Source organism: Heterocephalus glaber, unplaced genomic scaffold, assembly GCF_053883595.1.
Source record: "Heterocephalus glaber isolate CG9 unplaced genomic scaffold, H.glaber_assembly_v1.0 deba00001553, whole genome shotgun sequence".
NCBI classification, from domain to species: Eukaryota; Metazoa; Chordata; class Mammalia; order Rodentia; family Bathyergidae; genus Heterocephalus; species Heterocephalus glaber.
Window position 1 is genome coordinate 4,982,846 of NW_028258344.1, and position 16,186 is coordinate 4,999,031.

Genomic DNA, 16,186 nt, shown 5'->3' on the forward strand with positions numbered 1-16,186 from the left:
TAGGATAGTCTTCAGCATCTAATAGGCAAGTGCCCTATGACTTCATACTTGCCTGTGTGTATTGGATAATTATGAAAAGGTTTCCTTGGGATGGCAGTTTGCTTACACAATTGCCTGAAATGTGGTTGAGATACAGGAATATTTTGAGATACATGAAAGGTGTCTTGGGGTCAATTATCTTCTTGCTAGGTTTCTAGTCCGCACAGATGACACAAAAAGTTCTGTGTCATTGTAGTGCTAAATTAAAATTCAGCTATACAAATGCCCTTGTGCTTCGAGAAAAGCAGTTAGGAATCGTTTACATTTTGGGAGGTCAGAAATTCACTGTATTAAGTATATATGTAGACATTTATATATCAAGTATATAATGTGATAAAATTTACCTTATTTAATAACAAATGTACAATCACTTCTCAGCCTTTTGGCTAAGATCAAGTGTAATAACAAATGTACATGTAAGTGTTTTTTCAAAATATTAATGATTTGTAACTTATATTCATTTGGTTTCTTGTGTACCCATTGCTCTCAGCACTGATTGTTTTTCTTTTTTTCTGGTACTGGGGATTAAACTCAGGACCTCGGGCTCGTGAGGCAGGTGCGTGAGGCAGGCTCGGTGCCACTGAGCTAAATCCCCAGCCCTCAGCACTGATTCTTTATGTGCCATTCACTTGTTTGTTTGGATCCACCCTTTTTTTTTTTTTTTTTTTTTTAAAGACAGGGTTTCATTATATAGGTCAGGCTGGTCCCAAACTCACAGCAATCCACCTGCTTCAGCCTCCTGAGTGCTAGGATTATAGGTGTGTGCCACCACGCCCAGCTAGGATCTGCCTATTTTCAATCCTGCTTATTCCCAATAAAATTTACTGATAGCCCCAACTTGGCTCCAAAATGTTCTTGCTCCCTAAAAGTTATATATGGTGTAATTAAATATTTTTTGAAAGGAAATTCTCTTCTGTTTGATGACAGCAGTGTTGTTTTAGTGAATCATCTCTGAATGAATGAAGCGTAAATGAAGATCTTTACTATTTTGTCTTCATTAGTATGCCACTATTTCATTTATTCATTGCTTTCATTTTGGGGAAGTTGTTTATCACTAATGTATTTTGTACAAAATGTTTGGTCCTGTCCGTTTATAAAAGGGGTTTTCATCTGTTTATTAAAGAGGGGTTTGGATCTTAAAGGTTTCCAAAGTACTTGCTAGCTCAGAAATGTTGGCAATTTGTTTTACAGTGTGCCTCTGCAGAGTCAAGGGTTCTCTTAGTGGAGCACCGTCTGTCCTAAACCCCAAGCACCTTCTGGACTACTCTTCAGTTCATGTCTCATGTTTCATACATTGGGTGAAATGGAAATGATTAAAATTCACTTCACTGTTTTTTTTTTTTGGATACTTTAAAAATGTGGGCCCGGAAAATTAAAAATTGCATATAAATTTCATTTGTGGTCCACTGAACAGTGCTGGTATAGCCATAGGAAATGTAGGTGTTGAATGTAGACAAAGGAGAAGCCTTCAAAAAGGAATTTTACATAAATATAGAAACACAAAATTACACATTGCAGCTGTGACTTGGGAAAGAGGGCATTCTCATAGTCTTGATCAAATAAAAAAAAGACCAAAATAATTTAATTAGATTAGTTCAAATCAGAAATATGAATTGGAGCTACCAGATGGATTCCTGGCATAGTTACCAGCAAGGTCTGGAGGTCAGTTAGAAAAGAGACAGGAAGGCATTGATGGTGGCCTGAGTGTGAGTAGTCACCGATGACAGATCGAGAAGCCAGTTTTTAAATTTTTCTGCCTGGGGCTCACCTGAGTGTGGTTGCAGTTGTGGTGGGCGACATGCTTGTTTGATTCCATATAATGCTTGCATTTTTCATGCTTCTGAGAAATAGCAGGGAACTGGAAGAACAAAGCCAAGTGTCGATACAGTTATTCTCCACAAGTTCTCCGTTTCCTCCTTCCCATGCCTGTATGCAGCTTCATTTCTGCCTTCTGCTGAGACTTAATTGACTTCACTACTGCTTCTCCAAGCTAGCTCTGCCTCTGCCACTCAGTCAGTGGGGCTGCACAAGTCGGGCGCTGCTATCCACTTTTTCTGTACTCCCTTTCCTGCCAGAGCAGGCCAGGGACCTCATTCAGTTAGTGGCATTTCCTCTAATGACCTTCTTTGGACCCAGGAGGATGAAGCTGTTCTCGTATAAAACAAGACCTTCCAGGTCATAAATAAGTAGATACTATTTTCCTTAAGCTAATGTGAAAGATTATTTTGGTAAATAGCCTACATGGCTGGTTTAAGCTATTATCAAGTCCATTCTAATGTTTTTTTCTGTGAAATTTAGCATGAGCTGTGAATAAATTCTGACTGACTGCTTAAGCTTTTTAGGGGTAAATTCAATTTATAAATATTTGTTGCACTGGGGATTTCTTTTCTTTATTTTGGCTTTTAAGGAGTTGGGCAGGAAAACAGAATGTTTTCAGCAAAATGGCTTTCATATACACCTGATTCTTGCCCATCTGACCTCTGTATTTGGAGAAAATAAATCAGAAAATTTATGGCAGTTTAGCGGTAGAGTGAGGAGACCTTTGACTATCTTTGACTTCAGCTGACAGCTGTCTCCTGAAAACTGCAGACCTGAAGACCCTCTTAGGTGTTATGCCTGTAGTCCTGACAGTGAGCAGGAATGTTGTTTACATTTTCTGTAAGCACAATTCTCCCCTTGTTAGGAGTATGTTAGACTAGGGCAGATAGAAGTGGAATCTTGATCTGTCTTACTGCTAAGTCCTCAGTAGAGTTGGTCAGCCCATTGTTCATTTCCATAGTCATATAGAAACATGTCTACAGAATTTATTACTGATCTTGTTTATAGCATCACTTTGGAAATTCTTCAACAAGCTACTGCTTTTTCAAGTGGGCCAATATCACATAATGCTTGATGTACTTATAAAAGAGAAAAAATGAGTTAAATTCCAAAGATGTCTAAGATTTCAGGCATTTTTCCTATGTGAATTACTTCTTTATTAGGTTGTTGATTCAATTAGGACTCAACAGAAACACTTTCTTGTTTCGATTGTTGAAGCATTCTTTAAACTGTTTTTTTTACTCTGACACCAAATCAGTTAGGAAGAGTTAAGGTAAAATGTGAAGCATTAAATAGTGTGTTCCGTGTGCCGGGAGTATGTAGAATGCTGATGGATGTGCCTGCCCACATCTCTCCTTCCTGCTTAGATCCTGCCTTGTCCTAGAAGGGCAAGGTAGTGGTGAGGTCCATGTGGATATTTTGAACATTATTCTATTGAAATAATTTTCAGTTTTGACTAGTTTTGGGGGAGAGGTGTTTGTCTCTACTAATAAGAATGGTCATTGGCTACAAAGTGTCCTTCCACTTAGAGTTTCCCTGAGTGCTCACATGGGGTTCTGGTCCAGCACCAGAGCCCAGTGTGCCTGCAGATGAATAATGAGCCTGGTCATTGGGCCCTTCTGTTGTTACCAAAGATCAGGAACATGGTGGGCCCAGAGCCACGAGTAAAACTGGTGCTCTTGAATGAAAGCTGTTCTTGTAGGCTTTCTGAGTCTTATATATCCCTGGCATTAAACATAATGAAATTATGAATTTGTTATACTGTTCTCAAGCTTGCTTTTCAGCATTATGATGGGCAGTTTCTTGTTAGATGCCTCTGTTGTTGCGTAGTTGTATGTGCGCTGTAAATACCTAGTTTATACGAAATAACTGATTTTGGTATTTCTATAATCCTACAATCAATTTAACTAAGTTGGGCTTTTCCCAGCCCTTGGTGCTGCTGGTGCTCATCTGATTACATTGCTCAGGGGAATAAGGTTAAGGACAGGCTGTTGGTAACCAGAGTATTTCCAGGGCTTTAGTTTAGCAGATGGGCTGCTTGGCTATATTCATACATCTGCTTGCCTGCTGTGGCAGCTGCTGCTGCTTCATGTTGTGTTCTTTTGTTCTCTTCCATCCAAGAATGGAACACTAGGAAGTGTAGTGAATGGATTAATTTAAGGTTAAGGTTAGTGTTTTGCTTGCTTTCTAAGTAACTGATCATAATAATGCTTCTGGTAGAAGCTAATGAGTTTCTCTTAAAGTGAACTAGATTTATAAAATACAACTCAGCAAGGGGGCTAGATTAGTATTGTTAATGGAAACCAAATTCAAATGTGTAAAATACTGGAAGTTTTTATTATTTGTTTCTAATTCTTTGTTTTCTTCTTCCCCACCTCCCACTCCCTTCTAGGACCTATATCCAGACTTTGCCTGACACTGCATGGTCCAAGAGAATTAAAGAAATATGGAATGACATGAAGAAGATTAGTTAAGGATTATAGGCTTTGAGGACAAACACCTCAGTGAAGCGAAGCACAGACAAGCTCCCAAGCTCTAGTTGGGAGGAGCCGTGTGTTGGAAGAAGATGGCAGATCCAGGAATGATGAGTCTTTTTGGCGAGGATGGGAATATCTTCAGTGAAGGCCTTGAAGGCCTTGGAGAATGTGGTTACCCTGAAAATCCAGTAAATCCTATGGGTCAGCAAATGCCAATAGACCAAGGGTTTGCTTCTTTACAGCCATCCCTTCATCATCCCTCCACTAATCAAAATCAAACAAAGTTGACCCATTTTGATCACTATAATCAGTATGAACAACAAAAGATGCATCTGATGGATCAGCCTAACAGAATGATGAGCAGTGCCCCTGGGAATGGACTGGCGTCTCCACACTCACAGTATCACACCCCTTCCGTTCCCCAGGTGCCCCATGGTAGCAGTGGCGGTGGTCAGATGGGAGTCTACTCTGGCATGCAAAATGAAAGGCATGGGCAATCTTTTGTGGACAGTGGATCCATGTGGGGTCCCCGGGCTGTTCAGGTACCGGATCAGATACGAGCTCCCTACCAGCAACAGCAGCCACAGCCACAGCCACCGCAGCCAGCTCCATCGGGGCCACCAGCACAGGGCCACCCTCAGCACATGCAGCAGATGGGCAGCTATATGGCACGTGGGGATTTTTCCATGCAACAGCATCGTCAGCCACAGCAGAGGATGAGCCAGTTTCCCCAAGGTCAGGAGGGCCTCAGTCAGGGAAGTCCCTTCATTGCCACCTCAGGACCCGGCCACTTGTCCCACGTGCCCCAGCAGAGCCCCAGCATGGCACCTTCCTTGCGTCACTCGGTGCAGCAGTTCCACCACCACCCCCCTACTGCTCTCCATGGAGAATCTGTTGCCCACGGTCCCAGATTCTCCCCGAATCCTCCTCAACAAGGGGCTGTTAGGCCACAAACCCTTAACTTTAGCTCTCGGAGCCAGACAGTCCCCTCTCCTACTATAAACAACTCAGGGCAGTATTCTCGATATCCTTACAGTAACCTAAATCAGGGATTAGTTAACAATACAGGGATGAATCAAAATTTAGGCCTTACAAATAATACTCCAATGAATCCGTCCGTACCAAGATACCCCAATGCTGTAGGATTCCCATCAAACAGTGGTCAAGGACTAATGCACCAGCAGCCCATCCACCCCAGTGGCTCACTTAACCAAATGAACACACAAACTATGCATCCTTCACAGCCTCAGGGAACTTATGCCTCTCCACCTCCCATGTCACCCATGAAAGCAATGAGTAGTAATCCAGCAGGCACACCTCCTCCACAGGTCAGGCCTGGGAGTGCTGGGCTACCAATGGAAGTTGGCAGTTATCCAAATATACCCCACCCTCAGCCGTCTCACCAGCCCCCTGGTGCCATGGGAATCGGACAGAGGAATATGGGCCCCAGAAACATGCAGCAGTCTCGTCCATTTATGAGCATGTCCTCAGCACCAAGGGAGTTGACTGGCCACCTGAGACCAAATGGTTGTCCTGGTGTTGGCCTTGCAGACCCACAAGCGATCCAGGAACGATTGATACCGGGCCAGCAGCATCCTGGTCAGCAACCGTCTTTTCAGCAGTTGCCAACCTGCTCTCCGCTGCAGCCCCACCCGGGCTTGCACCACCAGTCTTCACCCCCACACCCTCATCACCAGCCTTGGGCACAGCTCCACCCATCACCCCAGAACACCCCACAGAAAGTGCCTGTGCATCAGGTAAGGGGATGCAGAGCCTGCATGCATTGCAGTGCAAAACTCAACATGATTGACTCGTCTAATAGAATTTTCCTTTAAAGTTAGGAAAAGTCTTTTCTTTATGAGCGCCTGAATTTTTATTTTGTTGGTTGTCTCAACATTTCATTTTTTTCCTAATTACCCCCTTTACTAACTCACTTGTTGGCTTATACATGTACTCATCCACTCAAGAATTCTTGGATCTTCCTGTAATAGGAATTGTGTTGGGTGCTGAGTACATATGCTGGGTGCAGATGCATAGTTAACTGAGACTGTGTCTCTGCCTGTAAGGACCTGAGACCCTGCCAGCAGAGTGCTGGACATTGGACTCAGGATACCCATTAGACTGTTTTTGTTTCCTTCTCTTTTTTCTTTCTCTATTCTTTCTTGTCTTTTCTTCTTTCTCTGTTTTAAAAGTATGCTGAAGTTTAATTTCCAGCAAAGTTTTGCATATTTGTGGTAGTCTCCATTTTTTCTTTTTGATTTTTTTCTTGAGAAGCCACAAAATATCTACTTTTATCATCTATTAAGTATATGAATTTAACTGCAGACCGTAGGAAACCGTAATAAATAATAATTCACAGAATTTGGTCTCAGATTTGGGTACCTAGTATTGAAGTAGGAGTCTTCCTTTTTTGTAAGCCGAAATTTTTGTTATCCTTCAGACTATAAGAGAAAGATTTACTATTCACAGACATCTTTTTATTATAAAATTTGATGTTGATGCTGTTGCTCTAGGAAAAATAATGTATACAGATATGTCTGTACACTGTATATCTTCCATTAGGATTCCAACTTGGTTTTAGAGGGTACAATAGGTGATTTTAGAGCTGTAAGTTATAACACTTGTTCTTGATGAACTTAAATTTGGGGAAACATGAGCTGTGAAAATACAGAACAGTAAAAGACCATGCATGGTTATGTGAGAAATGTCTTGATAGAGGAGATACCAGTTGGTAGGGCTGCTTGGAATTTGAACAGGGCTTACTCCAGGAAAATGATTCTGAGAAGACCTTGCAGGTGGTGTATGTGGTTTTATAAACAAGGACACCTGGAAGGCAGCTTGCTGCAGGAAAACAGCCTCAAGTTGGAAAGTACATATAGGTGAGTGGTCCAGACTGTACTCTGTTTTAAGGAATCTGTGCTTAATGGGGAGTCAGTGATAGTACACAGGACATACTGGGAAGCAACAGATGAAGTGTGAAGCAATTGTCCAGGCTGTTAAGAAAAGTTAGGGTTAGGGATCAGGTAGTAGGAGAAGAGGTTGAAGCAATGTGGAAGAAAAAAGGGCTTGGTCAAGAAGCAGAGCCACTCAGGCATCTCAGTGGAATTGAGTACTGACCTTCAGTACCAGAGCCCTGCAGCATCAGCTTGGGCCAGGCTGTGGGAGTGGAGGTCACAAAAGCCTCCTGGGGACCCTAGGGTGCCTAGGGATTTGGGGTTTTACTTGCACTGTAGTGAAGACAGGGTTTCTTCTGCTAGGGAAAGGAATTCTGGAAGTTGTCTGGCCTCCTGCAGGGCTCTTAGGGCTCACAGAGGGTGGCAGGAAAGGTCTGGGAGTCAACTGACTGCGACTGCACAGGGGCCACGTGAGTGCAGGACCAAGCCCTAGAGGGCTGTGGGGTCAGATCAGCCTGCCTTTTCCCTTTTCCATTGTAGCCACCTCAGGGCCTCCTCAGAATGACCCAGCCAGCTATAATGGGGAAAAGGACAGAATTTCTTTTTTTCTTGTTCTCTGGAAGGTTTTTTTCTTTTTTTTTTTTTACTAAAGAAGGGGTTGTTTTAGAGAAGTGGCTCTCTTCCAACAGCTTCTCTCCTCACTAGAGGACAAGTACAGTTGCAGGAGATGCCCTATGAGTAAGGATAGCTGGATCCTGGGATGGGAATTGTTAGTGTCCTCCACCTTTCCCCAGTTTTAAGAGAACGGACACTTCCACGTATGAGTGAGAGGAGATTTGTGGCTCTGACATTTGCACTCCTGAGCTGGAAGCCAGGAGACCCCAAGCGTGCAGCCCCTGGAGCACATTTTCCATGGACAAACCCAGGATGCTGGAGCGGATCCGAGGTCGTTTCCTTACAAGTACTGTTAGGGTTTCCATTTTGCTCATGGTATTTGCTTTCTTATTTTCTGATAAACTTGGTATCTACTTCAGAATTTGGAGCCCTGTTTTGAAAATAATCCTAGGGAGATATAAAGTTTTGGGAAAAGTCAGAAAGGTTACTTGAGTTCCTGTTTTACCACTTAGTAGCTTGGTGACCTTGGGCAAGTGACTGAACCCTTCTGAACCTTAGATTCTTCATCAGTAAAACAAAACTAGAACCCATCCCAAATAGATGAAGTGGAAGTGATGATCACCACTATCTATAATAACATAATAATGTCCATGGGATACAAGTTAATTTTCTAGGTTTTAATTTCTGATCTCCTAAATCACAAACCTTGTTTTATAGTTGTCAGCACACATACACATACTCTGTAAAATTAATTTTAATTTCTAAGAGACAGGTTAAATATTACAGAATACAGCCTTAGTGGTGGATACTGGATTTGATCTGAGCATTTTTTTCAGCCTCTTCAGCCGCTGTTGCCAAGTGTGAGGAAGACTAATAATATGACTGACTTAAAATGCTGTCACATAACCCTGAAGATCTCTCTCCTTCTGAATGACTCACATTGCACCCTAGCAAATCTATCCAACAATACTTTGCTTTAAAACTACTAGATTTATTTTGCAGTTTATAAATGATAGAGTGATGGTTAAAAATGATGCTGGGTAACAAAGAAGCTGCTGGGTCAGGTTGAAATAACCATGTATTTGGTAACAGAATTATCACCTTCAGATTGATTCTTCTTGAGTTTTTCTTGTGTGTGTGTTTGTTTGTTTATTTATTTACTTATTTATGGTTTCTTGAGGCAGGGTCTTGCTATATAGCCCAGGCTGGTCTCAAACTTAAGATCTTCCTGCTTCAGCCTCCTGAATACTGGGATTACAGTTGTATGCCATCACATGTGTGTAAGTTTTTCACTTTTCTTTTTTTTTTTTTTTTTTTTTTAAGGCAGGGTCTCACTATGCTGTTCAGGCTGGCCTTGAACTCACTATGTAGTCCAGACTGGCTTCCAACTCACGGTGATGCTCCTGCCTCAGCCTCCTGAGTGCTGAGATTACAGGTGTGCACTATGCCTGGTTTGAGTTTTTCCACTTTTTAAAACAGAATTTATGCTCTTTAAGTATTCTAAATGAGTATTTTCTAAATTTTATAACATTTAAATATCTTCAGATAAATCTATATTGAGAAGTAAACAAAAATATTAGGACTAAAAGGTCTCTTGAATCAAAACACAAAATTGACACTTTGGTTTATGGACATTGCTTAATTGAAATTCTTTCATTTGGGAAAACCCTACCACATTTCTTCATAGTGATTACAACAGTGATTCTCCAAGTTTTTCATCTCAGATCCCTGCATTCTTAACAATTATTGAGGAGCCCCAAAATGTGTATATGTGGGTATGTCTATTGATGTCTACTTTCTGAGATATTTAAACTGAGATAAATTCAAAATATTTATTTGTTAATCATTTAAAAATAATAAACCAGTGGCTGGGGATGTAGCTCAATGGTAGAGTGTGTGCTTAACAGTGGAAGGCCCTGGGTTGAATCCCTGGGACTACCCAAAAATGCAATCTGCATGAAACTCAAGAACCTCTGGGAGGATCCATTGCCCATTTGGAGAGACTTGAGTGTGAAAAGGTAAATGACTTCTCATTATCATATGTATTAGTAGTTTTGCCATTACAGACCTTCTAGGGTCCCTAGCCCATGGCTTTAGAATTGTTCTTTTCTTTTTTTTGGTATCGGGGATCAAACTCGGGTCTTTCCACTTGTGAGGCAGGCAGCGGAAACACTGAGCTAAATCCCCAGCCCAGCTTTGGACCTTTTGATAGAAGCACCATTAGCTGATTTCTAACATCCTGACCTTGGGCTTATTCCTTAGCCCCAGGGCTTTGATTCCCTTGTCTATTAAATTAGGGTTCATATGCTTTTCTGATTGGAGTATAGTGAGATTAGTAGTAACATCTTAGAGTAGGTGGGGGGCCAAGAATTGATACATTGTCTAGGGCTAATAAGTATTAAGAATTATCTGTTGAAAAGTTTAAAAAATAATCTCACATAGTTCCTTGTCAAACATTGTCAATAATTGTTTGGCTCTACTTTTTTGGTTTCAGAGAGCATTTGTCAAATATGGAGGTACTCTAAATGTCCCTTGTTGGGGGAGAGAGAAGGATCTTGTGGAAAGAAGGGGTTCAAGACAGGACATGCAATAAAAAGTGCATTGTAGAGAACAGCACTGGGTTTTCCGTCTTAGGTTGTGTGTGAGTGGGATCTGGAAAGGCTTTCTGGGGGAAAAGTGGCTTTCCTGACTTGTGGAAGATCAGTCCTAGTTGAGAGAAGAATTGGTAAGTGGGGGGAGGAATTTAAAGATTAGGAAGCAATGCGTGCAAAGATGAGAGTTCTCTGTGGCTTTGGCTGTCCCTTGAATACTGTAATGTGGGGCTGGAGCATGGGGGAGAGAAAGCTGCACAGTCCTGGCTCATGTTCCTGGCTGCCCTGGAAGGTTTTCAGCGTGGAGGCAGCACTGTGGGACACTGCTACATCCAGGAGTGTGAAGGGAGCAGAGGAGGGGTGGGAGCAGGTACAAAGCACTGTAGACAAGGGTGAGAACAACCTAGAGGGAAAGCAAGAATGACATTTTCCTCATTTGAAGAACTTACTCAAGAAAGACTAAATGGATTGTCCTTCAGGTTCCAGGCAAGTCCCCGAGCTTCTGAGTAACTTGTACTGCACAGTCCACACAGGTATCCCAATTCATGAATTACTCTCTCAGATGAAAGTTCTGGTGGAACTTTTTAAAGTCTGAAACACTGTGCTCTTGGAATAAATATATTTTGGGCATATTGGTGTCCTTTTCCTTATTTTGGCCTAAAATGTTGTCATTATGAAAGAGAACAAAAGTAGAAAAATATTTAAAGGGCCACTAGAATTGAGCTAATAGGTAATAATTCCCCTTTGTAGTTTTTTTCCCCTAGGAGATTAAAAAAAGAGAAAGAGAAGAACTAGAAGGAGCCAGTGGTTCAGTTTTTCCAATTTTCTATCTCCCTGTGACACCTTATAAACATTTTTAAAGCTTTTCTGGGAAAACATTTTCCTAATAAATTTCAAGCCTAGTCAGTCATTTAAGACTCTCTCTGTTTACCCAGTAAATACAAAATTCCAGACATGGGCAGAATAGTTGGCAACGATTAAGTAAGTCTGTGGGGAAAAGTAGCATCTTGAGTATCTAGTATGCAAACTGTGAGTAGAACAAGGGGGGAAAGCCCTTTTAACAGAGTAGATGTATCAGTGCCTGAGGAACATGGGGGAGAGAATTAGCTCTTTAAAACAACAACAATAACAGCAAGTCTGCCTTTTATGTAAGTGGTGTTCTGGGCTTTCCCAGGTGTACTAATCACTTTCCGAAAACAGGCTCCTCACACGGACCTCATTGGAGCGGACTACCTTCCCCTGTACTGCTCACAGAAGAAAGGGGGAGGAAGGCCCTGATTCTTCCCACATACTGGTGGCAGTGATTATCTTTTCAAGACCTTTGATTCAGTAGAGCAAGCCATCAGCCTTTACTGCTCTATTTGCCTAGTCCAACAGGAATGTGTAGCAACCCATTGTTTTTCATGAAGGTTCTAGTATTGCTTCGGACCACCTCAATTTGTATGTACCATGGCTTAATAAGTAACTTCCCTGCACTTTTTCTTAGCATAGTTGGTTTATCACAAAGGTCAGAATTTCAGTGGGTTAAAATAGTGCCAAGTACAGAGTTAAAGCAGAGGAAGAGTACTGCGCCATCAGAACTTTTGTTTCACCCTCTGAAAATATGAATAGGCTCCATGGTAGCCTTGTCTCTTAGATGGCTTTTACTATGGAAAAGAGTACTTTTTTTCCTTGACTTTTATGAAGGTTGTATGTGGGTAATAAGAACTTAGTTTTTTAGTTTTCTTTTGAAGGTGCATATTAGGCATCTTATGGTAAAAGGTGGAGGCATGACAAAGACCTTCCCTGAGGTCGATGAGAGATTTTGTTATTTAAATTCTGTATAAGATGCTATTCATCATTTCTTCGAGTATTTATTATGTTTTAGATCAGCACTATCCATTTTATGTATAGTGGGAGCTACAAATGCAAAACAAATATTTTAAAGTAGCCACATAAAAAATGGATTAATTTAATAATATATTCAATTAACTCAACGTAATGAAGATATTATTCCTATATATAATCAGTATTAAAAATTTGTGGGCCAGGGATGTGGCTCAGTGGCACCGCGCCTGCTTGGCAAGTGCAAGGTCCTGAGTTCGATCCCTGGTACTGTAAAAAAGAAAAAAAAAGAAAATTGTGAGATACTTTACATAAGTATTTGAAATCTGATGTGTATTTTACATAGTTGGGAAGAGCTGTATTTAAGGTGCTCAGTAGCCACAGGTGGCTTCCATGTTAAACAGCACAGTGCTATACTTATTCCATACCTGTTGTTAAACATAATTTTTTAAAAGTCTGTATAGATAAATTTATGCACATCTAAATTTTAAATTGTTTAGTCTCATATGGTAGTAATCTTCAAGACAGGTGTTACCTTAGGGTACCCTTAGTAAGGTTGGAAAAATAGTAGTATTGATTAAATATCATCAATAAATGCAGTTTTGGAGGTGTGTGTGAGTGAGAGAGACAAACAGAGACAGATCACCATCAGTTCATGAAAAGATAGATTAACAGGATTTCATTTGTTTGGATTCCCACAAAGGCTGTCTAAATTGTGTCTGTCTTGTAGGAAAAAAGGTAGATTGCAGCCATTTTCAAGATTTCAGTTTCAAAAGCTATGTGGATAACTTTTAGTAATTAGCATCCCTATCCCTCATTTATAATATCTTTTTGCTTCTGTCTTACTTTCTTTATGAAATTTGTTCTTTAAGGGCAAAAGAGAAAGCTTCATTTTTACCATTATGCACATCCTCTTTTTATCTTTTCTTCATTTTATCGTTCATTGGGAAAGGCAATCTCAGGCACTGTAAGATAATACTTAGGAAATAGTACTTGGAGAGAATTGGGGGACAATCAGGGGAAAAGAACTAATTGCCAGAACTAATGTGGAAGATTTACCTTAGGATTGTGATCCTAATGTTACTCTGCATTTTCTGTAGCTTCAGCTATAAATCTGTAAATACGCTGTAGGTAAAGAGATGGCCCTTACTTTTCCCTTGTTGCTGAATGTATCTCTTTTATTTGTCAAAAAAGTCAGTAGCAAACTTGTGCTTATGCCTCACAAGACTTTAGTAGGTGATAGTACCTCACCAGGAGTGAGATTTTGTTTTGTTATTTTTTCACTTACTGTAAAAAATACAGGAGAACTTTTTAGGACATAGTATTAGGGATGGTGATGATGGAGAATTTAAAGAAAGTTGACAAAACGTCAAGAAATTGGAACCGTTTTAAAAAGTCAGCATAGATACAGGAATTCATCCTCCTTGCTTTTTTGGTAGGCAGTTTCCAGAACAGCGAGAGTGAAGCCTAGGTAAGGCTAGAAGGCATTTTCTTACCTCTTGTCTTAAAGTTTGAATCAAAGTCATCACCCAGGCAGTTACTTGAAGGAAATATGCCTTTCTGATGACTTTTGATGAAGATCATGTTTCTGATTTGCTTGAAAATATATTTGATCTATTCTCCACCATTTTCTTTTTTTTGTTGTTGGTACCGGGGTTCGAACTCAGGACCTTGTGCTTGCAAGGCAGGCGGTAGAACCACTGAGCTAAATCCCCGGCCCCATCCACCATTTTCTATGTTTACTAATTTTGTGTCGTAGGTTTTAGGAGAGTCCCAAGACTTTAACCATGTGAAAGCAAAAACAATTATTGTAAAGTATAAGTGGGAGTTATTACTCCCAAAAGCTTTTCTGTTTTGACCAAGGGCATGAAGACTTGAATATCGAGGAGGTGCAGTAGAATGTTGGGAAACCTTGTTGAGGGTTTGTGAATGTCAAGTGTTCTAAATGAAATTGTGCCCTGCCTGCTCCCTCTGTCAGATGGCTGCCGCAGATTTGCAGCATTAGCACAGGAATTCCACAGTCATTCATTTGGTGGGTATGAAGTGTCCTGGTCTCCTGCCAGCAGCTGCCCAGTATAGGTGGTTAGGAGATTGGTGACTGTATTTCCTTATCAGTGAATAGGCAGAGAACTTTAGATTATCCCTTTTTCTGAACTTTAAAAAACAAGAAACAAGGGAGGGGGGGAAGAATTGTTGAAGGAAAGGGAGGACGAGAATGGAGAAAAAAGAATCAAGATCTGTTATGTACAGGTACAAATTCCCTGTAATAAATGTGATCATTATGTATATCAAAAATGTACCAACAAAATTAATTTTAAAAAATCATCTCTCTGAATGTGTTGTTCATTGAAGGGGGAGTGTAGAGACTTCAAATTCTTGTTGAATATAAAAGTATTTGAAATTAAGGTTCAATGTTTAGATCCTGTTTCTTTATGAACTCTTATGGCCTAAAAATTCTCTTTAATTTAAAAAATCATAAAATTGTGGAGTTATTCAGAGTTATGATGTGTTTGATTTCACTGTTAAACACCACTAAACGTTAGTCAGCATAAAGAGGTACTAAACTTTAATACCACTTTGGAAGCTGCCAGAATCGGACAGTGGGAAACTAACTTGGAGAAGTTACCTTAGTATTGACATCTTAATGTTACTCTCCATCCTCTGTAGTTCCAGCTGTAAATCTGTAGCTAGATAATCTGTAAGTACCCACAGGGAGAAATAGAGCTAGAACAATAAATAAGTAGGATTTGCTGACTTTGCTTTAAATTGGTTTGTTACTAAGCTAACCTCCCCCCCCTTTTTTTTTTTGGTACTGGGGATCGAACTCAGGACCTTGGGCTTGCGAGGCAGGCGCCGGAACCACTGAGCTAAATCCCCGGCCCTAACCCGATTTTTGACTGCTATCATACTACAAACACATTTCCCTGAATAAAAGCTTTTGGAGTGCATGGAGGTATCCCTTGATTAAAGGAGAAGTCAGAGTTCTCTAGGGAAAATATATGATGACATAGTAAGGTGCCAAGTAAGTAGTGTTTCATTTCCATGAGATAGTCCTCTACAGTTTTTCCTTTTTCACTTCAAATATATTCATCTGAACAATGGAACCATGTTAAAGGAGTTCAGTCATCTCATCTTCAAATAAGACGCTATGGCAGCTCCTATGCAGTATCTTATCTAACTTGATCTCTGATCAAACAAGGTGTCCCTCTTACTTGGAAAAGATGGTAGAAAACTTAGTTCAAGGAAGGAAATATTTCAGAGTCTAATTTTGGTATAGATCTGTCCTTACAGTTTTGTGCTGGGCATGATGATGCACACCTGTAATCCTAGTGCTCTTGGAGGCTGAAACAGGATGACAGCAAATTCAAGCCCAGCCTGGGCAATTTAGCAACTTGGCAAGACCCTGTCTCAAAAAACAACAACAACAGCAACAACAAAAAGATGGGAACTATAACTCAGTTTGAAGTCCCTAGTTCAATCCCCATACCTCCAAAGGACGGGAAATGCTTACAGGTTCAGTTTTAGTAAGTTAAAAAATAATATTTACATATAAATAAGATCCCTAAGCTACGTTATTATTGGTAAAGAAAAATGAAAAACAATCAATATGAAACTAGCCATTCATAAAATAAAAATGAACCAAATCATAAGATCTGTTGCCATAAGTTTCCCACATTGAAGACTTGAACCATGTTAATTTGCTAGAGTAACATTTCATATTAAATGTAAATTTAATTCCAAGAATAAGTAAGTGGGAATAAGTGTTAGTTTCCCTTTTTTCATTTTGTATCTTGTATGCCATCCATCCTGTATGGTGCTGCCAGGTCTCTGCCCTTGCCCTTGGCGCAGGTTGTTGACAGGCAGGAGTACAGAGCTGTGAAGACAGTGGGTTTTGTATGCACTGTGAGCTCCGTTTTCGGGTAATTCT

At 40.5% G+C, this 16,186-nt stretch overlaps 1 protein-coding gene across 8 annotated transcripts in view; it reads left to right on the forward strand.

Annotated features, from left to right (window-relative positions):
* Chd7 (chromodomain helicase DNA binding protein 7) overlaps nucleotides 1-16,186 on the forward strand; it is a 194,825-nt gene that overhangs the window by 57,734 nt on the left and 120,905 nt on the right. For 6 of the 8 annotated variants that reach the window (XM_004842140.4, XM_004842142.4, XM_004842141.4 and 3 more), the window contains one exon: nucleotides 4,250-6,091. In XM_004842140.4, the coding sequence (XP_004842197.1) occupies nucleotides 4,424-6,091 (1,668 nt within the window). In that variant the 5' untranslated portion in view covers nucleotides 4,250-4,423. Of the gene's footprint in view, nucleotides 1-4,249; nucleotides 6,092-6,118; nucleotides 9,279-16,186 lie in introns of those variants that run through there. The other 2 variants (XM_004842143.4, XM_087190361.1) reach the window with 2 other exon arrangements.